Here is a 10,083-nt window from a genome sequence, read left to right on the forward strand (position 1 = left end):
TTAATCCGTTTAGACTTTTAGATAGAAGCTACTTCATCAGCCTTACAATTTTTTTTAGCTTTTTTCTTGTTTTAGCGCCAATCTCAGTGAATTTGAGAATCAGAATTGAAATTGCACCCCGCCTCTCTCTATAGGACGGAGAAAGTGAAAAATCAGCTATAACACGAAACATGGAAGATGACGACGAGGTCGTCTCTTGCTCTTCTGGTTCCGACGACGACGACGACGACTTTTCCAGTGAATGTGAAGAGAGCCTCGATAAGGATGATCGGTCAGAGGCCGATGTTTGTTCTCTGTCCGATAACGAGAGGAAATCGAAAAATATCGATGCTCTTGTGAGGTATTTGCACATAGATTTTGGCCATTGAATTATATTTCCCATTTGGTTTATGCATTGTAATTGTTAGAGACGAGTTGTTTCACCTTTTATACGATTTTTTTTGGTCGTTTAGTCTATTGGAACATCATTTAGAAGGTATTGTCATGTCATATGGGAGATGCTAAGTGTCATCCAATTTGATTCGTGTTTTAAATTTCATCACACTCATGCATTTTTTCACTTATGTGTTTTATTTACCAGGGGCAACCTCGTCGTGCAGACACAATCCCTGCTTCCACGAGTTCTCTCTGTAACGCAAGGAGCAGCTGTTTGTAGAAAACCCTTTAAACCTCCCAGTTCCAATGGTTACAATAATGGAAATGAAGAGCTTACGCGTCGCCTATGTGCTCGGAAAAGGTTTGTCCCATGGGGCTCTACTAGACCGGTATTGGTGGCAATTACCAACCGGTTAAATTCACCAATAAACGTTGAAAAAGATGTTGCCGCAGAGGAAGTGTCTTTGCCACCTGGGATTGAACCTCTCGTGTTGTGGCAGCCCGAAGGCTATGAGGATGAGGGTCGTAATTTGACTCCAGTAACAGTGGATCCGTTGCTTGTTCGTTTCCTTAGACCACACCAGAGGTGCTTTTTCCCATGTTAATTTTGCATTGTGGTTTCCATTTATTGCCCTATTGGATATTTAATTATCAACGTAGTGCATTCATGCTCGTACCTAGTATCAGCTCATGTCTCGATTATACCCCCGTTTTTCAATCTCTGAGAGCCAGTGCAGTTTGAAATTTGGAGGTTCAGCACATATTGAAACATGTTCCTCAATGCATCTATATCATATCTACTGATTATGTCTTTATTTCTTTGGTTCTCGGAGGTTAGCTTGTGAAAATAAACATTTTGTTGACGCTTTTGATGCAGAGAAGGAGTTCAGTTTATGTTTGAATGTGTTTCAGGGCTACTTAGCACAGCAAATATTCACGGCTGCATCCTGGCAGATGATATGGGGCAAGTTTATCTCGTCTTTCTTTTGATATCTTATGACATTATAGCATTAGATTGTTCACTCTCCTCGGCATCTTTCTTTATAAGGCTGCTTTTGACACTACATGCAGTTTGGGAAAGACTTTGCAGTCAATCACACTTCTGCATACACTTCTTTGTCAAGGGTTTGATGGAAAGCCAATGGTTAGAAAAGCCATCATTGTGACCCCTACCAGCCTTGTAAGTAATTGGGAAGCTGAAATTAAGAAGTGGGTCGGAGAAAGAGTTCGTCTTGTTGCACTGTGTGAAAGTACAAGAGATGATGTCATTTCTGGGATTGACAATTTTACGAGTCTTCACAGCTCTCTGCAGGTAAATTTTGCAACAGATCTTCCTATTGCTTCTAAAGGTTGAAACCTTGAACTTCATATGCAGTAAATAAACATTTCCCTACTTGCAGGTGCTTATTGTATCATATGAGACTTTCCGTATGCATTCATCCAAATTTGGCCATAGTGACTCTTGTGATTTACTCATTTGTGATGAGGCTCACAGGCTGAAAAATGACCAGACAATTACAAATCGGGTACTATAGAATTCCTAACGTCACATCGTTCTTTATGGTCTTAATTATGCATAAGTTAGATTGCTATTACTTGATTGCCCTTCTTCTGAGTATTAAAGTTACTTCCGTACAGGCATTGGCTGCTCTCTCCTGCAAACGTAGAGTGCTGCTTTCAGGAACCCCTTTGCAGGTGAGATTTGTGCCTGATCATCTGCAAGCATTATGAGTTATAACCCTAACCTTTTACCTTTTTTAAAATAACTTTTGTATGCAACCTGCAGAATGACCTAGAGGAATTCTTTGCGATGGTTAACTTCACTAATCCTGGAATATTAGGTGACATTACATATTTTCGCCGGTACTTTGAGGCAAGTAGTTGACTGCTTTTATATTTTAACTTGCACATACAAAATAACAAAGTTTTGATTAGAATGTGCATAAACGTAAAGAAAAGGAGTTATTTAGTTGAAAAACTTCTATCTGTACAATAGTAGGGAACATTTTATAGACACATATAATGAATTGAACAAACCAGTGCCTCTTTCACGTCTTGAGGAAATTCTGGTGCAGGAGTAGTTCTTTCCATTCTTGTTCGCGTCAACAGGCATATCCCTTCTTTTCTCACGTTTCTGATTTTGACTATAGTCTTCCTGAATCATGTCATGAAGGGACCGATTATTTGTGGAAGAGAACCTACTGCCTCTGCAGATGAGAAGAAGCTAGGTGCTGACCGCTCTGCCGAGTTAAGTGCGAAAGTCAACCAGGTACATTGTAATGTTCGTTGCTGGATATGAATGCCAATTATATGTTCATTATCTAACTTTAGGAAGTTCTACTATTATTTATCATTAGGCTTTGAAGTTGTAGTTCGTCTTAAACGCCTGATGAATGATAACTAAAACATGGTATAATTTTGAATTATTGATAATTGAATGATAGCCAGATGTGACTAGCATCCTTTGTCTTCTGACGAGAAAAGTCAAGTTTTATTTTCTTGAAAATTAACTGGCCTAAGTGTTTTTGCAGTTTATATTGAGAAGGACTAATGCATTATTATCAAATCACTTGCCACCAAAGGTATTGTACCCCGCTTTGCTTTATCTATGTGCCAAACTTTCTGTATATGGTTGAGCCATTGGACCGCATATTCTTTTGCTTAGTATTTATCCGTGAGTATTATCTTTTCTCCCCTCAAAGTCTAAATCAGTATTCTTGGCAAGTGGACATTTCTCCTTCCTTACATTGAAATAAATGATTTGTGCTCTTTGAATGTTTTCGTGCTATTATCTTACAAGCGTTGGTTGACAACAATAAGCCGAAGTAAAAGTGGTTTCATATGTAATGAGATCCCTTAACATTTGGCAATTTTTATCCATTTAGAGTTTCGCCTCAATGAATGAAATACTTAAAGATATAAACATATTCTTTATCATACATGTAATGAAGGGGACAACGATCCGGCAAAATCCCGCGCCTTGGTCGTTGGTGATTAGCTGTTAAAGTTCTTGCACTACATTCTTTTTCCTTATATGCAAGGGCTGTTGTTTTCTTGCTACAGATGGTTGAAGTTGTTTGCTGCAAGTTAACTCCACTCCAGTCAGACCTATATAAATATTTTATACAATCCAAAAATGTAAGCTCTGTCTTTAATTTAGCAAACAAATACTTTTCGTAAGGTTAGTAGGCTGTCGGACATGGATGAAACAGGACTTTGCAACGAGAAATGATAAATTGTGTCTCACAGGTTAAACGGGCAATTGTTGAAGACGTAAAACAATCGAAGATTTTAGCCTACATAACAGTTCTCAAAAAGTTGTGCAACCATCCAAAGGTATGACGTATTCAGGTCCCTTTATGTTTGATGCTGTCGATAGAAGTGGGCGAAATTCATTGTTGAAAGCTGTAATTCTTTGTCTCAGATTCTTATCATCAAGCTCTCTCTTTTTCTTTTTTTCTTTTTTTTTGGGTTATGAGGCAATTTAACTTTTTACTATCGTCTGCTGTGAATCTGTGATCTTATATAGTACTTTTTATCCTTGATTTCCGTCTTCCCGGTTCATGGTTTTAAAAGTTTCAGGCGTATTTAACAAATCACACTTATACATAATTTCACGTCTTCCAGCTTATATATGACACTATCCGAAGCGGGAGTCCAGGAACTTCGGGTTTTGAGGACTGCATTCGGTTCTTCCCACCAGAGATGTTATCAGGAAGGTGGATGTTCTTAGCTTATGTTTCATCGATACATTTGCTGTATGAGTTTAATCATTGGGGGATTTTCTCCTTAGATCTGGCTCATGGACTGGAGGGGATGGAGCTTGGATTGAGTTGTCAGGAAAAATGCATGTCTTAGCAAGATTACTTGCACAGATACGGCATAGGACTAATGACCGCATTGTCCTTGTTTCAAACTACACACAGGTATATTCTGCCCCACCTCCCAACAAAAAAATGAAAAAAGAAAGTGAAAACGTTATGTTTACGTACTTTATAAGAGTTAAAATAGCGTTTCTAGCTAACCAATGTAACTAGTAGGACAGGGTCATTTCAGTATTCTTTCTTGCATGTGACAATTTACTTAACTACTATAAACCAAACTGGAACTAGTTCTATAGGTTGATTCAGGCTGTATATGATATTTGGTGGACCGTAATGCTCGCTTGCAAGTCTGTTGTTATTACTGTGGGCAAGTTGCTTAGAGACAGAATTAATTTAAATATTGAGTAGAATTTCATGCACCTTCTTTGCACCATAGAACCAGTGGACAGGTTCCTCCTCTTATTTTATATCAGCTGGAGATTCCTATTCATGAACAAACCCGCAAAGCACACTCTATTTACAATCAGTATTCATATGCTGTTCAGATAGTGTTTGTGTGTCTCGAATTTATATTCCACCAGGCGTTTACGCTGTTGACCTTGTTTGAAATGCCGTTTGATGCGGCTGGTCTTTTGAGTCTCAATGACGAGGGGCGGAGGTTAACCTCCAGATATTTGTTCATTTTAATATTTATTGCCGGTATGACTCAAGGCCATGTATAACAGTTCTTTCGATGCCACATCTCTTTTAATAATTCACAAAGTTCATTTGCATCTTATATCGTGGCAATATCATCATATGTTTTAGTCAAATCCGGAGTACAGTAGCATGCGCTGGTTTTAGGTATATATCGGTTCAAACTTCCATCACACAATCTTGGAGTTAGAACTATGGTATTCGCCATTGTCAATGTTCCCTGTGGCTAATAAATTTCCTCCTCTCCAATTTATTTCCCCAATAACTTTTTGTTTGCTATACCAATCTATCACCGGGGAACAGACCCTGGATCTTTTTGCTCAATTGTGTCGAGAACGAAGGTACCCGTACTTGAGGCTTGATGGTGCAACTTCAATCGGTAAAAGGCAGAAGTTAGTCAACCGCTTCAATGACCAATCTAAGGTAAATTTTGTTTACGAAATGATAAAGAAGTTACCTAGTTTGTTTTAGTATTTCTGACAATCACTGTATGTGATATGGATCAATTTTTTAGGGAAATAATCACAACCTCACGGATTGTGTGAGATATAAATATCAAAATTTGAGCTTGTCGATCGGTACGCTGATATAAATTTCAAATATTGCAGGACGAATTCGTTTTTCTGTTGAGCAGCAAGGCTGGTGGCTGTGGCCTCAATTTAATTGGAGGAAATCGATTAGTCTTGTTCGATCCTGATTGGAATCCAGCAAATGATAAACAAGTAATCCCTTTGTGGAATCAATATCCATGCGCTATAATTCTTCCTAAACCTTTGTGTACTCATGTCCTTCATATTTCAATTTTGCCTTGCCCATGATCAGGCTGCAGCAAGAGTTTGGAGGGATGGGCAGAAGAAAAGAGTGTACATCTATAGATTTTTGTGTGCGGGGACAATAGAAGAAAAGGTTTATATCATTGTGATATTTGACTGGAGATGAATTCCTTTATCGTGAATTTAATCCATTTCACTCTGCTGCAGGTCTACCAGCGTCAGATGTCAAAAGAAGGGCTACAAAAGGTCATTCAGCAGGAGCAAACAGATAACCTAGAGACACTGGTTGAAGTTTCTGCTCCTACCACATTTTCTTCTGATACAGCTCATTACACCTGTACACTAATATTCATAGTCTTTATAATTTTCAGGGCAACTTTTCGACAGAGGTCCTCCGCGATCTATTCACATTTCATGAAAGTGCCAAGTAATGCCTTCCATTTTTTCATGCAATTTAAATTTAATTATCATGCTGAATGCTGATATAACACCCAGTACGATGCATTCTGGGGGGAATTCATATATCAGTTAAGTGATTCATGTAGTATAGTATGGGAAAGAGGATAACGACTTTAATGATCTAAGCATTTTGCGTTTGTCAATAATAATAAAAAAATGTTGGTATGGTGTAACTGTATCGCATTAGTGATCGATATTGATGTAGATTTGGTGAAAAGAACGACATTGTACAAGCCACCATAAGAAACGATGACCGGCCTTTCATCCTTACTGTTTTGTTTTATGTCTTTAGGTCAGAGATTCATGAAAGAATGCATTGCACTCGGTGCCAGACACATGATGAGGGGCCTCAGAGCGACGATGGGAAATATGTAGCTCAATCAACAACGAGTGACGGTGAATTTGACGAGGAAACCTCTGACGATATAGGTGGATTTGCAAAAATTGCAGGCTGCATGCATAAGTTAAGGAAATCAGAAAAGCAGGTTAGTTATGTAAATTGCTGGAGATAACCATGGTTTTCTAGCTGCAAGGGCTTCCGCACACAACAGCTTTAGATTCTGCAAGACCTTTTTCATTTTTCCTTGAGTCACTAAAACGTCTATAAGCCCGACTTCTCCAAGTGGGGTGTAAAGGTGGAGATGCTTTAAGCAATTGTATAATCCGTATTATATATCTCAACACTTGATTCAAGGAGATATTGGATTAATATAAAATGATTACCTGATCTTAGATACATTTTTTCAGGTAGGGACCCCCTTGGAAGAAGATTTAGGTAGCTGGGGCCATCATTTCTTTCCAACGTCTGTGCCGGATGCTATCCTTCAGGCTTCAGCCGGAGATGAGGTGGGCTATAGCAATTTAAGCATATTTCTATTGACTTCTTTCCCCCTTATCATTGTTAAACTCAATCGTTAAATCACCTTGAGACAAAGTAATCGGATCCTTGTCGTGGTCCATGGCTTTCTAATTCTTCCAACAATTCTGGATACAAGATCCTGAATTAGAAAATACAATAAAAAGCTTACTAAGTTTCAAGTATATGATTCATTAAGAGCAGTAGCTGTCTTGCAGTTTAGAGATTGAAAAATCCAACATTTGACATAGCATGCATGTACTCTGTTTGCTGAAGCATTCAATAAACAGGTCATCTTTGTTTCTCACAAAAATTTTGGGATTATGCTTATTAGTGGTACCTTTCCTTTTCCATCGGAACATAATTTTTTTTTTTTTGAAGGGCATATAATGCATAAAATATGCTTTCAATAATCTGAACAATATAAGCTGTTATTGCCGGTTGAACTCGAAAGTGGCATGCAAATTTGCCTAAAGCCGACTTGGCTTTACTGTTGGAATACCAATCTCGTATACTCATTAATCCTGTGTTGCGAATTAATCCTTAGCTCTTGTAGGGCACTTGATAGAAGTATAAATGATAAAGAAAATTTGTCATTCAGGTGACCTTTGTTTTTACAAACCAAGTTGATGGAAAGCTGACACCGATTGATTCAACTGTCAGTTCAGAGCTACAGCAAGAGGAAAGTAAGGAAATGATCCAGCTAGAACGGAACGTCAAACAAAATTCCGTTCTTTCTTTGCCTCAGAAACCATCTTACTCTCTTAAGCCTTCATTGAGGCCAGCATTGGGTTCTGTTAGAACGAAGGAAAATGTATCGATTCAAGCAGCTTTAAATTCCAAAAACTCCCTTGTAAATCAATTACCACAGAAAAGATCGTGTCCAACTTATGTCGATAGTGATAATTTAGTATAATACTTAATTGTTTCTTCAAGCGATAGTTATCATTGGTTTTCTTTTGGTCATTACAATGTTACTGACTTATTGTCCTGTGTCTTTTAGCATAAAACAGATAGCTGTGGTTTGGTTATCTTCTTTCAGACAATTCCTCAGAACAGAAAAGGAATAAAATGAACCTGGGCCGGCCTAATCGTATTAACTGATCAAAGTGGAAAAGTTTGTTTTTATTGGGCTGAGGTACTATGAAAAGACAAGGCTAATTTTTAGGGATTTATTTATATAGATTCTATGAACTACGTGTGTAATTTTGAGGCCGATGCGTTTTCCGTTAGCTTTCTTCGATGTGTTTCTCGTTTGAGTGTTATGGTTTTCATTCTGGCCATGGGATTTAGATTCTATGGGTCTTTGTGGTTGTAATCGTTTTTACTTGTTTTTTTAATAAAATTTGTTCCTTCAAAAAAATAATAATTTTTTACTTGTCACTATCATGTCTCAACTCGTTACATAATTAATAATTTGGACCCTATATCATATATTCAAAAATAATTTAAATTTGAACTCATTTAATACAGTTTGAATATGAATAATTGAATATATTTATGTTACTCTCCCTCCCTCCCTGTCTCTCACACACACCCTCTGCCTTTCCCCCGCCCTCTCTCTCTCTCTAACTATAAGCTGTGGCCTCAGAAACCCATCTTTGGTGTGATCCTCTCAACACCAAGATCTGCTACAGCAACAACTATAGTGATGGGGGTTTTTTTTTTTTTTTTTAAATAAAACTACCAGATAGGCATTTTCTTTTTGGTTTTTATGTAATTGTGGGGTCATGTGGGGATCACTAATGATTGGAAATCTGTGGCACTGTGTTTTGTAATTTCCTTTTAAGTTGTTGGCACTGCACCAAGACGGTGATGCCGAATGTGAACGATTTTCTTCCTCCTCTCATTCTCTTCTTCTCGTCTCTTCCTTCTTCCCCAATTTTTCATTTTTGAGGCTATCAATAGTATAAGAGCCGTTGATCTGATGGCTGATGGTACTCATTTGCTGTAAGGATGCTCTAGATTAGGATTTAAATCATTATATTAACTATAGTTAATTAAAGACTAATCCAAATGAATTATCCTACGAAAGATTAACATGAACAAGTGATTAACATGTATTTTCACAAATTATATTTAAAATAAAGAGATCTCAAGTCTTTAAAATATTCAAGAACTCACATTATTTAATTAAATATATGCGGAAGCGTGAGATTGATTGAATATTAAAAAATATATTCCGAGATAGGAAAAAAAATTCCCTCCTTATTTTCTCTTTGAGCCCTGCTCCACGTAGTACATACATACATACATACATACATACATACATACATATATTCACAATATAACACTTAGCTATTCAAATCTTTCTATCACTGGCTAGGGGGCTCATGTTTTAATCACATTTATTATAATGATTATCACTTAGTCATCATGCTCTATATATTATCTAACCATCAATAGCTCATCACATGCATGAATTTTCCTTTGCATTCATATATAGTTAATATCAACTACTTACTCTTGGACATTAAAAATACAAGAGAAGACCATAACAATATTCAAGTTCTCAAATCACACATATAATAATTATTTGCATTTGCACAAGTATTTTGGCCCACTAATATAAATATAAGCACCAAACCACATTCTTAAGGTCTAAAACTACACTTCCACACAACACAAAACTTATAAGGTAAGTGAATCAAGAGTATATTGTCTTAGCTGGCAATATCATAAATTGAATATACATATCAAAATAAAAAAAAAGGCCTACAGAAGTTATTATCATCACTTGGCTTGAAGCTCCTTTCCTATGTTCTTCTCATATGAGCTAGCTCTTGTAATATATTAAAAGAAAAGGGTGAGTACAACTACTCAATAATTAAAGTATATCTAAGTTATACAAATATATTATAATTAATTTTGAATACAAGTGACTGATAAATTCATCAAGATAACCATGTAAACAATCATATCAAAATCATATTAATCACATTAACATCTAACTCACAGGAATAATCTCAAGAATAAAGTCAAGGATAAAATTGGCATGATTGCTCACAAGTACTAAATGTTAGTACAAAATTGGCACAAGTGTCCACATGTACATTTTTTACATGTTTATCACAAGTTCTTATTTTCATAATTATAATCA

General features: G+C 36.8%; 1 protein-coding gene across 1 annotated transcript; it reads left to right on the forward strand.

The window, feature by feature from the left end:
• The first annotated feature begins 11 nt into the window (after window positions 1-11).
• On the forward strand, window positions 12-8,092 carry LOC129293475 (protein CHROMATIN REMODELING 25). The gene is made up of 21 exons (XM_054931469.1): window positions 12-340; window positions 581-961; window positions 1,253-1,339; window positions 1,447-1,687; window positions 1,776-1,901; window positions 2,014-2,070; window positions 2,162-2,248; window positions 2,549-2,644; window positions 2,907-2,957; window positions 3,439-3,513; window positions 3,625-3,711; window positions 4,003-4,094; window positions 4,169-4,301; window positions 5,199-5,318; window positions 5,504-5,617; window positions 5,718-5,801; window positions 5,876-5,953; window positions 6,040-6,095; window positions 6,420-6,612; window positions 6,875-6,973; window positions 7,585-8,092. Exons 1-21 carry the CDS (start codon window positions 171-173, stop codon window positions 7,897-7,899), a joined length of 2,742 nt encoding a protein of 913 aa, XP_054787444.1. The 5' UTR covers window positions 12-170; the 3' UTR covers window positions 7,900-8,092.
• The last annotated feature ends 1,991 nt before the right edge of the window (window positions 8,093-10,083 follow it).

This window comes from Prosopis cineraria, unplaced genomic scaffold, assembly GCF_029017545.1.
Source record: "Prosopis cineraria cultivar Desert tree isolate PC_DT_omini unplaced genomic scaffold, ASM2901754v1 PC14, whole genome shotgun sequence".
Lineage (NCBI taxonomy): Eukaryota > Viridiplantae > Streptophyta > Magnoliopsida > Fabales > Fabaceae > Prosopis > Prosopis cineraria.